Source organism: Panthera pardus, unplaced genomic scaffold, assembly GCF_024362965.1.
Source record: "Panthera pardus isolate Hobbes unplaced genomic scaffold, ASM2436296v1 HiC_scaffold_8, whole genome shotgun sequence".
Lineage (NCBI taxonomy): Eukaryota > Metazoa > Chordata > Mammalia > Carnivora > Felidae > Panthera > Panthera pardus.
This window is the reverse complement of record NW_026527013.1, coordinates 32,060,424-32,078,012: the sequence shown is the minus strand read 5'-3', so window position 1 is coordinate 32,078,012 and position 17,589 is coordinate 32,060,424. Positions and strand designations below refer to the sequence as shown.

Below are 17,589 nucleotides of genomic sequence, written 5' to 3'. Positions count from 1 at the left end.
TTCCAGGTGGAAGGAAGAGGACAGGGTCCAGCCCAGACAAAAGTGCAGCATGGCGGGAGCAGAGCAAGTGAAGGACCAGAAGGCTGAAACAAGACTGGACCTGCGGGAGCGCCCAGATTAGGATTCGTAGGCCAGGGCCAGGGTTTGGGTTTTCCCCCAAGCAGTGTAGGTGGCTAACAAGCGCCTTCGTGACCTGGCCCCTGCCCGCCTTCGGAAATTCCCATCTCGATTCGAACCGAGTCTCAGCCCCAAACTGCAGTGGTCGGTCCCGAGCCCGGCTTCCCCACGACATTCACCTCCAGCCTCCATGCACGCTGAGCCCTGTCCTGAGAATGTCCCCTTCTCCTCCTTCCCTGGCTAACCCATCTCTTCAGCCACTGCTTGGGCACCCCTTTCGGCACCATGGGAATTCTAGACCCTCGCCCTTACTCCTCTCTTGCTGTCACAGTTGTGGGACACCTTGGTGGCTTCTTTTCGCCATCCTGCTCTGTTCTGAAACCCGCACCTGCTCCTCTGGCCATACGAGGCAGCCCTAAGTGTTGAATGCCGATGGTCACCAGGTAGCCGGCTGTCCTGGCATATGGACAGCAAGCTGGGAGTAGCAGCCACCTGGGTGTCATAACAGAGAGAGAACATGAGTAGGAAGATGTCAGGGCTGTATCCCAGGGCCCAGCACAGAACTCGGTCCCCCTGCAAATATCGGTTGAATGAGTGAATAACTTGGAAGTTATCAAATATCTCCATAGTCCTATTTCTGCCTTTTTCCCTTATGAATATACTGTTTGGGGGCAAGAATGTCCCAACTCCACACACCTGACTTTAAAATGAGCTTTGAGAAAGAACCCATTAGTAATTTGAAGGCTGCTTTTTTTCTTTTTCAATTTAAAGCATTGTTAGAAATTGATTCGTAATTACTGTTGCTTATCACATAAAACTCTGCAGAGTATACACAAAACACTGTGCCATCAAGGTCCCCACTCATTCTGTCACTCGTCTGTCCACACGCTGTCTGACAATGGTAGTCTCGCATTGGAAACGACACGACAAATGACTTTGTCCGTGAACAAAATCCACAGCCTTAAAAGGTAGACCATGTAAATATGAAATGATTTTTTTTTTCCTACCCATGGTTAGGGCATCTCATGAAAAAGTGTAAAGCAACTCCATTACCATGTTTAAGGAAAGGCAGTTTCTACTCCCTGCGTTAAAGGACCCTCTTTAGACCATTACCCTGTGGCCAACCTACCTGGTTAAACAAAATAGTCCCTTAAAAGTTTACGGTAGCTCTTCCTCACTCTCAAATGTCGACAGCTATTTTCCTCCTGTTAATCTCAGCACATTTAAAGGCATATGTAGCCTGAAGGGCGATGAGCAAGCTACCCAGTTTAGTGCAGCCCCGTGACCCGTGGCTTGATGAATTATAGTTATTTCTCAGAGCTGTAACGAGAGTCGAGAAAACCTTTTGGAAGTGAAAATGAGGCTAGTTGAACTTTCTGGCTGTTTTTAGAACATAGAACATAGAACATAGAAAGAGTCCTTAATTCTGGGTTTGGTGGGCAGTGATATTCCCAAAAGCTGGTAAAATTCAGGAGCTTGGGTGGGTTTGCTTTCTGTGCCCCCAGCCCCCGTGCTCTAGTTAGGACCCCAGGAGAAAAGCCTTGCCAGGTGACTTTCAGAGCTGCTGTTGACTAATTCCAACACCCTGGACGAGTCACTTATTTACCTAGCTTAATTTTTCTAAAAGCAATGTTCATAAGGTCTCCCAACTAACTCCCTTCTCCACCGTCGGCAAAAGAGTTTTCATGGTAGTTAACCTTTCCTGGACACCAAGGCAGAAGCCCTTAAAAAGCAAATAGGTGTCTAGAAGTCCTTGCATTTCTATCGAAACTGTTACTTATTGGCACAGATTAGAGCCCGAGGGATTAATGAAGAAGACACTGGAAGGTTTAGTCCAGTTTGGGCCGCTCAGTAATCAGGATCTGAGTCACCTAAGTCCCGATTTTCTAAGGAATTACTTTTTCTCCAGGCAGTTAAGTGTTTCTTCTGCATTTGTATACACATCACAGATTAACCACGGCTTTGTTTTGCTTTTGAACATTCAGTGGCTCTGTAACTCATTTGGGATTGTGTGTGTGTGTGTGTGTGTGTGTGTGAATAAACAAAAGTGTTATTGCTTCACACTAGTACCCAGGACACTCCAGAGGAACAGAAAACCCCAAGCTAGGGTTGACCTAGGGAACGGGGCTCAACCAGCCTCCCAGACCCTTTGAAGTGATTTGCTCATCTGCACTCATCGCCTCAGAGAACTTTCAATTCATATTTGTGCCCCAGAAAAATTCAAGTGACTCCACATTCTAGACGTGGAGGTTCGCTTCCAAGCAGCAGAAGCTATGAGTTAAGTTTGCAAATGATAAGGGGTAGCAGGACACATCGCATCTCCCTTTTACTTCCTAAAAGAACAAAGTGGCTCACAAAAGGCACGGGGTATCCCAGATGACTCAGCATTTCTACTCCTGGGGTACACCCCGAAGAATTGAAACCACATGTTCAAACTTGGACATGAGTGTTCATAGCACCATTCATAATGGCCACGAGGTGGAAACAGCCCAATGTCCGTTGTCATTTGAATGATCACAATGTGGTATAGCCACACAACAGATGGTTATTCAGCCACAGAAAGGAAGAAAGTACAGATACATGCTACAACATGGATTGACCTTGAAAGCAGTATGCTGAATTAAGAAGCCAGTCACAAAAGGCTGCGTATTGTATGCCATTCATATGAAACAGCCAGAACAGGCAAACTGCTATAGACAGAGAGCAGCTTGGTGGTTGCACGGGCTGGGGGTGGGGGAGGGGGGGTGGCCGGGCGGTTGGGGAAGCAAGGAGTGACTGACTGTTTCATGGGTACAGCGTTTCCTTTTCGGGTGATGAAAACGTTCTGGAAGCACATAGGGATGACGATCTTACGACGTTGCAGATGATTAAATGCCACTGAATTGTACACTTTAAAATGATCGAAATGATCAATGTTAGGTTAGGTTAGGTGTATTTTACTGCCAAAAAAGCAAGGCACAAGACATATCTGCAAAGACTTTCCAGAGTCAGACTGGAGCCCAAACTGAAATGCCTGTGGGACAAGGTAAGTAATAAAAGGGAAAGAGGTGTGAGAGGAGAAAAAGATAGGTGGGGGTCCATGGGTCTCCCTAAATAGACTTAAAAAAAATTTATTTATGTTTATTTATTTTTGAAAGAGAGAGAGAGAGAGAATGCAAGAGAGCAAGTGGGGGAGGGGCAGAGAGAGAGGGAGACACATAATCGGAAGCAGCTCCAGGCTCTGAGCTGTCAGCACAGAGCCCGACGCGGGGCTTGAACCCATGAACCACGAGGCAATGACCTGAGCCGAAGTTGGGTGCTTAACCGACGGAGCCACCCCGGCGCCCCCTAAATATACTTTTGAGAAGAGAAAGTTTAAAAGATACCATGCTACCCACAACTCTCGGTTGTTGTTAATGAGTTAGCTAAGGCCCAGGGGCTATAGGACGCGTAATCCCTGGTGTAAAGGAAACAGGAGTCCCCAGATTAGCTCACCGTGGATCTCCAAGGTGGTTTACAGTCTTGAAATGCTGGGACACAATAGATGCTTTAGATAGGACGGGCTTTGGGAAACCTTTAGCACACAGATAACCAGGTTAAACTTCAAAGGTGGGTGTGCCGTTGGTTAAAGCGAAGAAGATAGGGAGTTTGCAGACAGCATAGAGAGGGTCCTGGAACAGCACGTACGGCTTGCTCTGTTTTCCTCACTTGGTGGATGGGAATAAAAAGATGTGTCCCATCTACCTCACAAAGAGTTGTTTGATCTGGGGCAAGGCATTTCGGCTAAGTCCCAGTTTCTCCATCTGAAAAATGGAGATTGCAGTAATCTTTAAGTCTTAGCTGTCTCCGTCCTCAACGTCTGTCTTTGCTGCTAAAATATAAGCTCCTCTCTGAGGGCTGTGCGGTGCGTGTCCGTTCTTGTTGACCCGGGACCCATCACAGGCCCTGATGCTAGGAACTTGGTGAATATTTCCCGAGTGAATGAGGGATGAGAGCCCTTCATCCTGGAGGAGAAAACGCAGTCAGTTGGGGGCGGGGGGGGGGGGGGGGGTGGGGAAGGTGTCACAGTAAAGCAAAGCCTCTCAAGTCCCGGAAGGGGGACGATTTGGGAGAAATGAAATTTGTCCTTCATGCTCCCCTGGAGTCGACAACTAGGACACGAGGCTGCGGTCTGCAAATTGGTGTGTGTAGTCGTAAGATAAAATGGGCCACCTGGACACATAACAACTTCCCTGACTCTCGAGGTATTTAGACACCGTTCGATAATCATTTAGCTGTAAGTTTTAAAGAGAATCCATGTTTGCGTGAGTAAAGCCGTCAAGCCGTAAGGTCCTTTCCAAACCTGACATCCGTTCATTCGTGCTTCCATTCCTTCCCTCCAATAGCCACTTATCAAACACTTATCGCTGTGCCAGGAACAGTGTTGGGAATAAGTGGGATAAGACAATGAGTCCTCTGATCATGCCTCCCCTCAGAGGCCTCACATTCCTAAAGGGTAGACAAGACAGGAAAATAAGTCACCACAAAAACAGCATATAATAAGCCATTTATTAGCTTTCCATATCAACACCTGTTCTGTCTGTCACGAACAGTGCACCAAGACTTGTGGCGAGGGCTCCAGGTACCGCAAGGTGGTGTGTATGGATGTGGACAAAGGCACTGAGGTTCACGGCCTACGCTGCGACACGAGCAAGCGACCTGCGGACCGGGAGAGCTGTAGTTTGCAGCCCTGCGAGTATGTCTGGATCACAGGAGAATGGTCAGAGGTACGTCCCGGGGATTCTGTAACTGCCTTCAGGACAGCGATGGCCTGAAGGCAACAGAGTGACCTCTGGGTAGGAACGGGGGAGACTGGGACCCACCTGCCAGTTCCACCTGCTGGGGCTAGACCCCTCCCCACCATGTGCAAGGTAGGAGGATGCCTGAGATGATCTCTCGGTTCCCCTCAGTCCTGTGATTCCCCTTGATGTCCTGTTGGTATGATAAAGGAGGAATTATCACAGGGCCTGCTAGTTCATGTGATGCCTGTTGGTGTCTGAAGAGAGTTAACATAAGAAGATGCCCTTCGCGTCGGGGAGACAACAGGGAATGGCAGAGACTGTGACAAATGAGCACGTCCCGTGTGATGGGAGCAGCTCCCTCCCTCTCCAGCAGAGGCCATGCAGAAATGTGGGTCCGGTGGTACCAGACCTGAGTTTTCAAGGAGGACAAAAATCTGAACTTTTATGCGGGGTCTCCTAACTTTAAAACGTGGACTCCAATTTTTTATTTGAAAACGTTATGTGGGGCAAAGCAAACCTTTCCGTGGGCCAGATACGGGCTGCCTCTTTGACAACCTCTGATCCAGAGGAACCAAATGATTTTCCAAAGTATTCAAGGAATCAATTTTTTTCTTCTCTTCGTTTGCCCACAATGCCTAATCTAGAAACTTTTTATTATTAATAGACCAAACATGATCACATTGTTTTCAAACCTCGTAACACTTCTTAAATTTACTTATTTAAATTCAAGTTAGTTGATGTACAGTGTAGTCTTGATTTCAGGAGTAGAATTTGTGATTCATCCCTTCCATATGGCCCCCAGGGCTCATCCCAACAAGTGGCCTCCCTAATGCCCGTCCCCCATCTAGCCCATCCCCCACCCACCTCCCCTCCAGCAGCCCCTCAGTTTGTTCTCTGTATTTAAGAGTCTCGTATGGTTTACTTCCTTCTCTGCCTCATAATATTTTCAAAGACTGAAAGACCTCTAACATCCAAACCAGTTGTCATTTGCCCAAAAGGAGTTAGAGGTTTCGGAATTACCTGGGCTCGTAGCAAAGTTTCACAGGGCAGCGGTTTCACATTTCAATAGGAGGAATATTTGCATGCAGACGATAAGTGTGTTGGGTGGTGAATGCTTCCTTCACTGTAGCTGGCCTAGAGTCCTTTCTAACTATGTCTCCCCATCCTTCTTCTCTTTACTCCATTGACTTTTGCCTCCCCTTCCTCACCCAGGGGACATCTGGCAATGTCTGGAGACATTTTTGGTTGTCACAAGTGGAGGAAGTGGGATACTACCAGCATCTAGTGGGTAGAGGTCAGGGATGCTGCTAAATCTCCTGGAGTATGTGGGACAGCCCTCCCCCACCCAGCCACCCCTCCTCCCCCCACACACACACACAACAGAGAGCTATCTGGCCCAGATGGCCATGGTGCTGAAGTTGAGAAACCCTCCTTTACCCCGACTCTGCATGTTCTCCAACTCTTAAAGAGTGGAAGGGAGACATGGTCCAAATCATTAGGAAGTACATTTACCATTGGCTAGCCAGGAACCTGGGAGTCCAGATGCTTGCTCAAAATAGTCCTTGACTTTGGGTTTGAGGCATAGGTTCCAACCCATCCAGATTCCAAGGAGGGTCTGGGGGAAGGCGTCTGGGGAGGGTGCCTCTCTTCTCTTCAACTCGCTTCTCCCCGGTCCTCCTCAGGTGTGGTCCATAACTTCTGGTTCTCAGGTCCATAACTGCCTGGTTCCCCACCAGGCAGGGAAAAGCCTCTCTCGCTCCTCAGGCCTCTGAGCTCTCCTCTCTGCCTCCTGGAGGCCTCCTCTTAGTAGTTTCTGGCTTACTTCTTGGTCGTTCATCTCTCTGGAGTTTCTACACTTGTCACACTGCAAACATTGGTCTCTTCACTTTTCATCTTAGCCAGTCTTTTGTGTGTTATTATTATGCTAAAAGAATTGCGATCTAAGACTGAGTCATGTGACTCCTGTAGCTTTATTTTAACCTTAATCTTAACCCCCCAACAGATGAGACTTGGAGAAGATCCAAATCTTCTCCAAAAAAAAAAAAAAAAAAAAAAGTCTTCAGTATTTCTGCAAATTCTCAAGTGTTTCATGGATTAAAAACTCTGGAAACTTATAGCAAAGTGGAGAAGGGTTGGAGATAGGACCTCACATGGATGCAAGGGCCACTGGACCAGAAATCCCTCTAGAAAAGCTTCTGGAAAAGTTCAAGAGCCACAGCAAGCCATGCCTTCTCTCTAGGACCTCTGTCCCCTGGAGAGTTGAGTGCTTTTCTCTGAGCTCTCCTTGAATTTGAGCAGGCCTGGGCCAGATGGGAAAAGAGCACCCCATCACCCCTGGCTCATCATGCATTTCTCGGCTTAGGCCTGAAGTGCATCATTAATGCAAGGAGCGCACATTCTTACCATTTCATCCTGCTTTACTGTTATTTTCACATTAGAAAAGTAATATATGCTCATAATGAAGCAAGCACATGACCCCCCAGGGCATGGAGAGTCAAGAGTAAGAGCTTCCCTGCCTCCCTCCTCCCCACCAGTCCCCCTCCTCCCTCCCAGCCTAGACAGACCCAGCATTGGCTGGCGATCTGCCCACACACGAAACACCCCAGACCAGCCTCGCCCTCCCCGGGCCTGGCCTCTGCTGGCTCTTCAAGCATTTGAACAGTGGCAGCCGAAGAAGGAAGAAACATGCACAACATTTCCAGGTCTCGAGCCATCTGAAAAGGAAGGACCAGGGATGCTCCGTGTGCCTCTGGCTGGGCCTGTCACCCCCCTGCCTCCAGGACCTCTTCAAGAGGTATCTTCTCCCTGGAACAGGTAGTTATAGGAGACGAAAGCCACGTGGCTGAAAGCACCAGCTCAGGAGACGTTAGGAAAGAATGACACTGTGGCTTTTAATAGCTAGTGAGACCTCATGGATGCTCCCCCTGGAAAAAGCAGACCACACCACTTGCTGCGGACTGGGTCAGGGGTTCATCCAGGACGCCTCCGGCAACCTTTGGTCTAGAGAATCCTGATCCTCTCACTTAATTTTATGTGACACCTTCCCAGGGGATGGCCGGTTATCTGACCACATTGTCTAAAAAACACCATCAAAACTAAATTCACTACGATGCACTTTTATTTTCTAAATATATTGTATCAAGTACTTAGCGTGGGAGGTCGAACCTACTTGAACATGGCGTCAGTAACCAATTAGGTGTCTCATCACAGGAAGGATCTTGGACGCTAGTAAGACGTCCTCTCTTTCTCCTTTGGCGTGTTGTTTGCATATTTGTAAATGCCGTGTAATGATGGTCAACAGGTATAGTGACTGCCTGATCTGGTTAGATAGGCAAAGAGATAGGAGAGCAGAAGGGTGACATTATCGGTCCAGACGTATGGGCAGGGAGAGCAAAGAGAGAAGGAGAGTGAGTGCGGGGCAGACGGGAAAGCAAAACGAACGGAGCAGGAAAGGAAAACTGCGCCCAAGTCCCCTTTTGGCTAAGTGCTTGGGTTTCACCTGTAACTCAGGTGAGCTGTGACACGCCCTCCTCCCGTCCCCCGTGGCCACATCTCCGGTTTGGAGAAGCATGTGCAGTGGGGCTTTGGGGAGCGTCTAAATGGAACCAGGGACAGCTGGAGCCTCCTCCCCTCCTCCCCTTGAAATCCAAAGCAAGGGCTCAGGGCACACCGTCCCGCAGCGGGGGCCACACTAGATCCCCGAAGGCGACTTTTAGGGTTGTCCGTCCGCGGTGCGCTCGGGGCCTGCCGCTTGCAATGCACAAACAAGCTAATAAAGTGAGAGCTCTCTGCAGCGTCGTCCGGGGTCAACGTTGGATGTGGGGGTCAGGGGCCTATTGTGGGCTGCCCCCAGGCGCTGCTCCAGCCTCTCCTCCCACCCCCTGTTTTCCCAGTGCTCAGTGACCTGTGGAAAGGGCTACAGACAAAGGCTCGTCTCCTGTAGCGAGATTTACACCGGGAAGGAGAATTATGAGTACAGCTACCAAACAGCCGTCAACTGCCCGGGCACTCAGCCCCCCAGCGTCCATCCGTGCTACCTGAGGGAGTGCCCTGTGTCGGCCAGCTGGAGAGTCGGCAACTGGGGCAGCGTAAGTAGACTGTTCGGTGATCAAATGGGAAAGCTTTGGGATCCCAGACTTCATCTTAGACATGTCCTGCCTCGGCCGTCCCGAGGGAGCCTCCTTCCGGGAGGGATGCTGGGAAGACACTGGTGTTAGCACTTCGAGGTGGGCTGATGGGAAGAGAAGGTTCTCTTCTCGTTCGGCAGGGTGGCCAAACCCAGAGCTTAGAGCACGGGCTCTGAAGCCAGACGCCCGCCCTGTGAATCCTGGCCCTCCTACTTGCCAGTTGAATGAGAGGTGCAACACTTCTGTGTCTCTGTTTCCTCATCTGCAAAATGGGTGGTGGTGAAGAAGGGACGAGTTAATATGTAAACAGCTCGTAGATCATAATAGCACACTTCACGTTACGCGTATTTTACCACGATGTTTTTCCACACCAGCTCCCGGAACTCTGTCACCTAGTAAGAGTTACAGAAGAGTTCGTTGTTGCTTCCGCGGTTAGGAAGTCAGCAGACTCTAGTCCCTCTTCAACGGGAGTATTTCACTGCATTAGGCGTACAATAAGCAAGAACATTTAAAATTGCGACTGTCCTTGGAGTATTGCCACCACCCCCTGGCTCCTGCCTACTAGGTTCTCAGTGTGGCCAAGCGATGAGACAAAGTACAGGATCGGTTGAAAGGGGTTAGGGTTTGAATCCTGGCTCTACCATGACCTTGAACAAGTTTCTTGACATTTGGGCCCCAATCTCCTCTCTGTAAAAATAGAATAATGGGAGTACTATCTCAGAAAATTTTTGTAAGGCTTAATGAGAAAATTATATATCGGATATATATGTCATATATATAAGTATATATGTTATGCATGTAAATATAAATACACAGGTAAGATACCCACATATATGAACATGGATGTATAATGCTTAGCACAGAGACTGCTCCACTGTAAGTGTTGCACATACGTCAGCATTTGTTTTTAGCAGCCTAGGGTCTGAAATGACACCTCGGACGTGGAGCTGTGAGCCCCGCGTCACTAGACCCCATGCCTCCCGGGTTCCGGGGCTGCATCACTGACTCTGGTCTGCCTTCCAGTGCTCAGTGTCCTGTGGTGTGGGAGTGACACACAGATCTGTGCAGTGTTTAACCAACGAGGACCAGCCCAGCCACTTATGCCCTGCCGACCTGAAGCCAGAAGAAAGGAAAACTTGTCACAATATCTATAACTGTAAGTGGGCCAGCTGAAGCCCTTTCTCCGGAGCACGAGGACCAGGGTTTCCTTGTTCGTTTGCCCACCCTCATTGGAAATAGAGAATTTATAAGATAAATAAGTGCTGGGGATGAAATGCACAGCGTGAAAACCATAGTCAACACTGCCGTATGCTACGTTTGGAAGTCGCGAAGAGAGTAGATCCTGAAAGTTCTCATCAAAAAGGAAACAAAAACCATTTTTATGCATCTATCTGTAGGAAATGATGGATGTTAACTAAACTTAGTGTAACTATTCACAATCTGTAGAACTCAAGCCACTATGCTCTACGCCTTAAATCTATACACTGCTATAGGTCAGTTACCTCTCCATAAAACTCAAAGAAAAAAAAACTTTTACCCCCCAAAAGGGAAAGAATTTATTCTAAGGAAATTATCCCCCCCACCCCGCCTTTTCAAGCTGCAAAGTGTTAGTGTGAACAGTATCATTCATTCCCCAGGCAGACAGCGGGGGGATCCGGGAGCATCACACTCCTTTTGTACGTTTCGTGGTTTCTAGGTGAGTTACCCCAGAACTGCAAGGAGGTAAAGAGACTGAAAGGTGCCACTGAAGATGGTGAATACTTTCTGCTCATCGCGGGAAAGCTCCTGAAGGTGAGCGATGCATATCAGTCATTATTTCTAGAATGATTGGAGAGTGAGTCGCCCTGGGTCCCATGGTCTCACCTCTGAGCTGCTCTTCCTAGGTTATTTCTGGCCTCTCTTTCAGATATTCTGTGCAGGGATGCAGTCTGACCACCCCAAAGAGTTCATAACCCTGGTCCATGGTGACTCAGAAAACTTCTCCGAGGTATACGGGCACAGGTAGGAGCGTTCGGGCTCGGAAGGGCACAGACAGCTGGAGATGCCCCGGAAGTAGCTGCCATCCTCACCAGAACATTCTCTCCGTGACGTAGGCTGCACAACCCAACCGAATGTCCCTACAACGGGAGCCGACGGGATGACTGCCAGTGTCGGAAGGACTACACGGCAGCTGGGTTTTCCAGTTTCCAGAAAATCAGAATAGACCTGACCACGATGCAGATAATAAGTAAGTCCGGTAGAATGTCACGGAGAAGGGGACGTGCCCATTCCTCTCCCCATTCAGCCAGCGCACTGCACACCGCACACTGCCCGGGGGCAAGGCTCTGAGATGCTGCGGCGGAACGAGATGGGTTGCCTTGCCATCCAGTGACGACAGCTGGGGTCCAAGCTGCGTGAGGGCGGGGTTGGCTCCTTTCCATTTTACTGCTGTACAGCCAGTCCCTGGAAGGTGCCTTGCCCAGGGCGGAGCTCCCGTGAGATTTGTGAGAAATCAATGCGTGGAGTAGGTGAAGGCCACTAAAAGGGGACCACTGCAGTGGGGGGAGTCAGGACGGCATCCCCCAAAATATGACACTGAACCTGACATCTTAAGGTCAAGTAGCAGTTAGCCAGGCACAGGGTATCGGCGTGGGGAAAGGAAGGGTAGTAGCAGAAGCTTTGAAGGGAGAAGACAGAGCAGCTGCACGCCTTAAAGAGATTCTGATGGAATCTTCCACTCCCCCAACCGCCTCCCCCCTGCACAGTGCACACACATGCAGGGGCACACAGCTAATTTTATCCAGTTGTCGATTTACAGAAGAGAAGCGGACCACGGGCTTGCCTCTTGTAACCAGCCTCCGCGCGAGCTGATTTCATCCTGCAGCCAACACTGCCTTTTCGTAGGGACGTTAATCACAGGCGTGGTTGTAGATAGCTGAACGATCCAAACGTGTTCCCTCGAATAGAGGAAAAACAGAAATAATGAATAATTAATTTTTCCTCATTACCGTTGCTCCCGTAATATTGCATTGCTTTCCCCTCGAGGTGGATGAAACTTGATTTGTACCAAGCTACTTTTTATCGCCTTCCGCAAGCCTGATGGGGGCTAAAGGCAGAGAGTCTGCAGTTTTTCCGCTTAGAAAAACACTCCAGCTGAGACTCCGGGCTTCGGTGTGCTGTGGCCACAAGGGCCCCTCTCTTTGCGGGACAGGGAGCTCAGACTTCCTTCCCACTGGAGCTCGGTTAACTGTAGAAAGATGAAGGGCTGTTCCCGAAAGGCAAGGCCGGGAGGTAAAAGCGGCCTCTCCTTCCACCAGCGATGGCTTTTGTGAGATCCTTGCTTCGACTCCTCCTGCTCTGTGTAGAGCTGCTCTCCGGAGCTATGAAGAGGTTAAAAACACAAGCATTGTTTTCATTGGATTTTTTTTTTTAAACTCCAAGGTAGCCCCAAACTTGAGAAACTGCCATTAATACTTTCAAGATGAGGGTTCTAACTGCGCCACATTTTGGCAGGCATAGTGCATTGGCCATGGGAGGGCAGCTAAAGCCCCAGGAAGTAACTCCTAAGTAGCTGGAGATACTTTTGTAGCTGATTTCTTCCCATCCTTACAGCTGGGAGGCTGTACGTAGGAGACTCACAGCCATCCAGTGACGCTTACCTTTAATGGACGTGATTCACGTATTTATTTATTTATGTGAGAATCAATTCCAAAGTCATCTTAAACCCCCCTTTTGGCTTCCCTCCCATGGAGAGACCGTGCAGATAAAACCCAGGGAGCGAGGCTCTTGAACCACAGATCCAAGGGGGAAAGCAGTGCACATCTGGATCTGTTGCACATCTGGATCCGTTTGCTCACTAATGACACTTCGGGTATTTTTTTTCTCTCCGCTCTCCCTCTTACTCATTCTCTCACTATCCTTCTTCCCTCCCGCCTCCCTGTGACTGTCCTATCCCTTCTGTACCTTTTCGGACTTCTCTCTTCTCTCCCTTTCTGCAAAACCCCGCAGCCACTGACTTACAGTTTGCCCGGACCAGCGAAGGACACCCTGTCCCTTTTGCCACAGCCGGGGACTGCTACAGTGCTGCCAAGTGCCCGCAGGTATGTGCTAAGGGCTCCCCCCACCGAGGACCCACGTCCCGCCCTGTCCGCAGGGGACCCCTGGCTGCTTCTGCTCCCGGGAATACAGTTAGAACAGCTGCTCTGGAGGGCAGTTTGGCCCCCTGCAGGAAGTCTCAGAGATGCTCTGAGCTACTCATGTAGCCACGCCACTCCTAGGAGTGTTTCCTAAGGAACCACTCAGAGCTACATGCAGCAAAATGCACCTGCTATAACGGTAAACATCTGGAAGCAGATTAGGCATCAGAGGGCAGGGGCTTTGCTTAAACAAACCGTGCTGGTTCACAGAGTGAATGTTATACAGTCAGTGACAGGCCGGTATAGGCTTCATGACTGGCTCTTTAAGAAAATCACAAGTCCTGCTTTGTAGCATTTTTGCCAGCCTCCCAGGTGTAAATACTCTCGCTCCGCCCCGCCCCCACGCCCCGTAACTGATTTCAAGACACCAGCGTTATGTCCCCAAATGGGGAGTCCGGCAGAAATGCGCACGATTGGCTCTCGCAAGCCAGGACAAGCGCGCTCTAACCCACCACCACGGTCAGCCGTTACAAATTGTAAACGTTGTGTGACAGAAAAACTGCTATCCCTCCTTAGATGTATAAAACGTGTAGTGTCCAGACGAAGGGCAAGTTTACCATCGTCTGCTGGATTTGCTGTTCAGCAGAGCCGCTCAGCGGCCATCTCATTGCCCGGCCACACTGCCACATGCCCTTGCCGCTCTGGAGGTGTGGATATTTTGAAACGCGCTGTCGTAAGGATCTGCCTGGTGCCACTTTTGCAAAATCGGCATCATCTTTGCAAGAAGCTGCGGCCCTGAGAAGGCGTGACGAATTCCGTGATTCAGGCCAGAAGAACTTGGCCCCAGTTCTGGCTTTGGTTCGAAAGGGGTCCTCACGAGGCCATTGCTAAACTCTGGGCCAGGAGTTTCCCACTCGGCACCCCCGGGCCTTCAAAAGTCTGGGGACCAGGACGGGGAGCTGCACTGGGAATACACCATCTCCCCAGGATGGGTTTAGGCCCAATCAGAGACCATCCGAAGACAAACACATCTGAATTTTCTTTTAACAAAGTGTTTTCTCAGCCCCCAGCTTCAGAAAGCAATGCTAAACATTTTAGGGAAGTGAAAAGGAAGCTCTCAGGGAGAAAGAAAATAAACAAAGGACATAATGGTAAAAGGGGGCCTCTCCTCTATTACCCAGGAATTGAAAACTTTTGAAGTGCTGTTTCTTTAGAGCAGCAGATGACTTCAAACACCCCACTGGTGTGGGTTGCATTTTAACAGCTGATAGATTAGCCCTGTCCTGCCTTTTTCAAAAGTCTGAGGATCTTCTTGTTTCTCTCTGCGCATCTTTGGGGAAGTTTAGGTAAATGAAAGGTAATCTGCATTCATTTCTTTTAATAATTCAGAGACAAATGAACGTATTGATTTGCTAAATCCTGACCCTGAAGCAATTGCTAAATGAGAAAACCCAAAGCCCATGAGAAGCTAATTTGTATTTTTTCCTAGCCTGTTCTTCAAGCCATATCAGGGATTTTCAGAACTCAATCCCTTAGACATTTATTGAGCACCAACTCCATATACTGATGAAAGCCCTGAGTTTTGCAGACGGGTTTTCCAGGAAAAGGTCCAAAGAAGCACCCTTGTGCGAGGAGCTTTGGAGCGGTTGGCCCCTCCTGTGACCTGCTGATTGCACAGAAGCCAAAGGGAATGTGCTGTTTCCTCCTCGTTCACACTGTGGCTTTGGCGACTTACTTAGCAGTAAGAGCAGGTCCCCCAAGGGCCCTCAACGGGAAATGTAGCCAGAATGTGTTTTCCTCTTCTGACCACAGGGGATGCGGCGTTACTGTTACTGATGCTGGAATTGGTAGCATTTACTGAGTGTTTACTAGAGTTTAGACTTGGCTCAGCATTCCTAGGTGGTGTGGCATGTCACCCCACAGCAGCCACCAGCGAGAATGTCCCCCCTTTTCAGATGAGAAAATGGAGTCACAGAGACGCCGGGGGTGGGGGGAAGGGGGCTTGCCCAAACCCACACAGCTGGTGCTCAGTAGAGGCGGGATTTGATCCCAAATGTGTCTGAGTGCAAATCCATGATGGCAGACGGGTCTGCCTGACCCCACTTGCAGAGAGGACTTTGCAGCCTTCTCCTTTGTCTGAACAAAGAACAAAACCTCTCCTAGTCTCAGGCACATCTTTCTCAAATCCCTCTGGATCCTCTAGTGCATGCATAACCCGGAATTACTTTTACCCTCTTAAATCAGCCACAGGAGGTAGTAGCTATAACATTCCCACCCTCTACCCCTCGAAGATGAGGACTGTAGGGGCAAAGATGTCTCACCTGGAGCTCAGAGGACAGTAAGTTTTCACTCCTCACGGGACCCTTAACTTAAGGTGGTCATTATCAGCTGAAAACGTAGGTCCCCTGTGCTGGAAAAGGTGGAAAGAGAACGAGGAGGAAGACTGCCCGTTCCATCGGGTCTGTCACCCTCTCCGAGAGGGCAGATCTAGCCAGACGTGTGTATGGAGGGTGCTTAGACACCGGACGCCCAGATCAGCAGGGGGAGTTCTTGGGCCACAAGGCAGGTCAGGGGCCTGGACCTTGCAGGAACCTTGAGGTCAAAGCAGATCACGCTACCTTCTCCTGCAGTGCAGGGGGAACAGACCATCCACATGGGAAGAAGGATGGGAAGGGGAGAAAGAGAGGGATCCTCGGCTGCAGTGGGGTCTGGTCATAATGAACGGTGTGAACATGGCCTCAGGACAGGCAGGAGAGTGAAATAAGGAAATAGCAGGTGAGAGAGCAGAGCTGGGAGAGGTGTGTATCTGAGGAGGCCGGGCAACATTGGGCTTCGTGCCTCAGGGCAGCCACAGTCACGGACACTTACTGAGGCCACTTCGCCTACCAACCACTAACGTCTGTAGGGTACATCATAATTTCCAAAAATACTTTTTAAATATCACCTACTCTGTGCCAGGTAATGAGTTACATGCATTATACCTTCTACCTCACCCCCTCCTATTTGCAGTGTAGGCATTACTAACCCATCTTACAGATGGACTCAGGAAAGTTAAGCCTACACGAAAAGGAGAGGAATCTGGATTCTAGGAAAAATCCAAACTGTCACAACCAGAGTTTCTCACTGTCAGCACTATCAGTGTTTTGGACTGGATCGATCTCTGTTGTAGGGACTGTGCTGTGCATCGCAGGCTATTTAGCAGTACCTCTGGTCTCTACCCACCAGATGCTAGTAACACACACACACACACACACACACACACACACACCTGCCAGTTATGACAACCAGAAAGATCTCTAGATAATTGCCAAATTTCCCCCCAGGGGCAAAATCGTCCCCTGTGGAGAGCCACTAACTTCGATGCTCGTATCACTTCCGAGAATTGGAATGTTATTTTGTCCCCATGTCATACATGTGGAATCTAAGGCTCCAAAGGGGTTGATAACTTCTGGTTAGGAAATAGTGATGGCACGGACACAGAGAGGGAGCCTGCAGGGTACCCCTAGTCCTGCCAGGTCATAGTGGACAAGCCAGGATGGAATATTTATTAACAATCGATCAACCGCCTATGTGTTACAGACCATTATTGATATAAATAAAGCAATACCAAGTCCCTCCCCTAAGTCTACTGTTCCTCTTGGAGCGAGACACCCAACACAAAACAACCAATAACCAGGATTTCTGAAGTCAGGTACCAGCCGTGTGCAGCATGGCTAATTTCATTTAGCCCTCCCTACAGTAGGCTGAGGCAGATACTGTTACTATCTTCCATTTTACAGGTGGACAAACTGAGGTTCTGAGATTTCATCCCCCCTCTCCCTCCCTGAAAGAGCCCGATTTTTACATGCTGAGGCCGGCGCGGAGTCCGCCTCGCCTTATTAAAGACTGCTTTGACAAAGTACGGGACCGTGTCAGGTTCCGAGAGGAAACATTCACCGTGAGCGTGTTGGTGCAGAACATTTTCAGTTCTGAAACCGCTCCTTGTGGGGTTCAAGGAAGCCTCAGCAAAGTATTTCAGGTGCCTTTGTGGAGTCATTTTTGCAAGCGAGGGAGAAACAGAGACTGATGGGCAACGCAGGAGAGGAGCTCTGCGGCGGCGTCTCCTTAGTAATAAACGTGGAAACACAGAGGCCCGGTTTTGAAAGGAATCCTGGAGCGGGTTGGGATCCGGGATCCCCGGCCTGGAAGAGGCGGTCCCGCTGCAGGCTGTGTAGAACGGGCCGCGCGCGCCCTCTGCTGGCCGTCCCGGAGAGCGCACCTGTCCTTTGAAGTCCCGCCCTGCTGTGCTTAGGCCGCGCAGTGCTCAGCGTGGCGGGGAAGCGGAGGCCCGGGAAGCTTTGGCAGCGAGATCTTGTTAGAAAAATTACACTGTGGTATTTTGTTCCTGAAGGAATCTGATAATTGTGAGCAACATCAGGATTGCTGGGTTAGGGAGGCAGAATGGCGCTGGTTGAGAGCGAGGACTTTGAA

The 17,589-nt window shown here is 49.6% G+C and overlaps 1 protein-coding gene across 3 annotated transcripts in view; it reads left to right on the top strand.

The window, feature by feature from the left end:
• The window catches only part of ADAMTS9 (ADAM metallopeptidase with thrombospondin type 1 motif 9), a 161,907-nt gene that overhangs the window by 131,072 nt on the left and 13,246 nt on the right, over positions 1-17,589 (top strand). For all 3 annotated transcript variants that reach the window (XM_019469804.2, XM_019469803.2, XM_019469801.2), the window contains 7 exons: positions 4,689-4,862; positions 8,771-8,965; positions 10,028-10,160; positions 10,701-10,795; positions 10,911-11,005; positions 11,098-11,231; positions 12,992-13,083. In XM_019469804.2, coding sequence (XP_019325349.2) covers positions 4,689-4,862; positions 8,771-8,965; positions 10,028-10,160; positions 10,701-10,795; positions 10,911-11,005; positions 11,098-11,231; positions 12,992-13,083 — 918 coding nt within the window. The remainder of the gene's footprint in view (positions 1-4,688; positions 4,863-8,770; positions 8,966-10,027; positions 10,161-10,700; positions 10,796-10,910; positions 11,006-11,097; positions 11,232-12,991; positions 13,084-17,589) is intronic.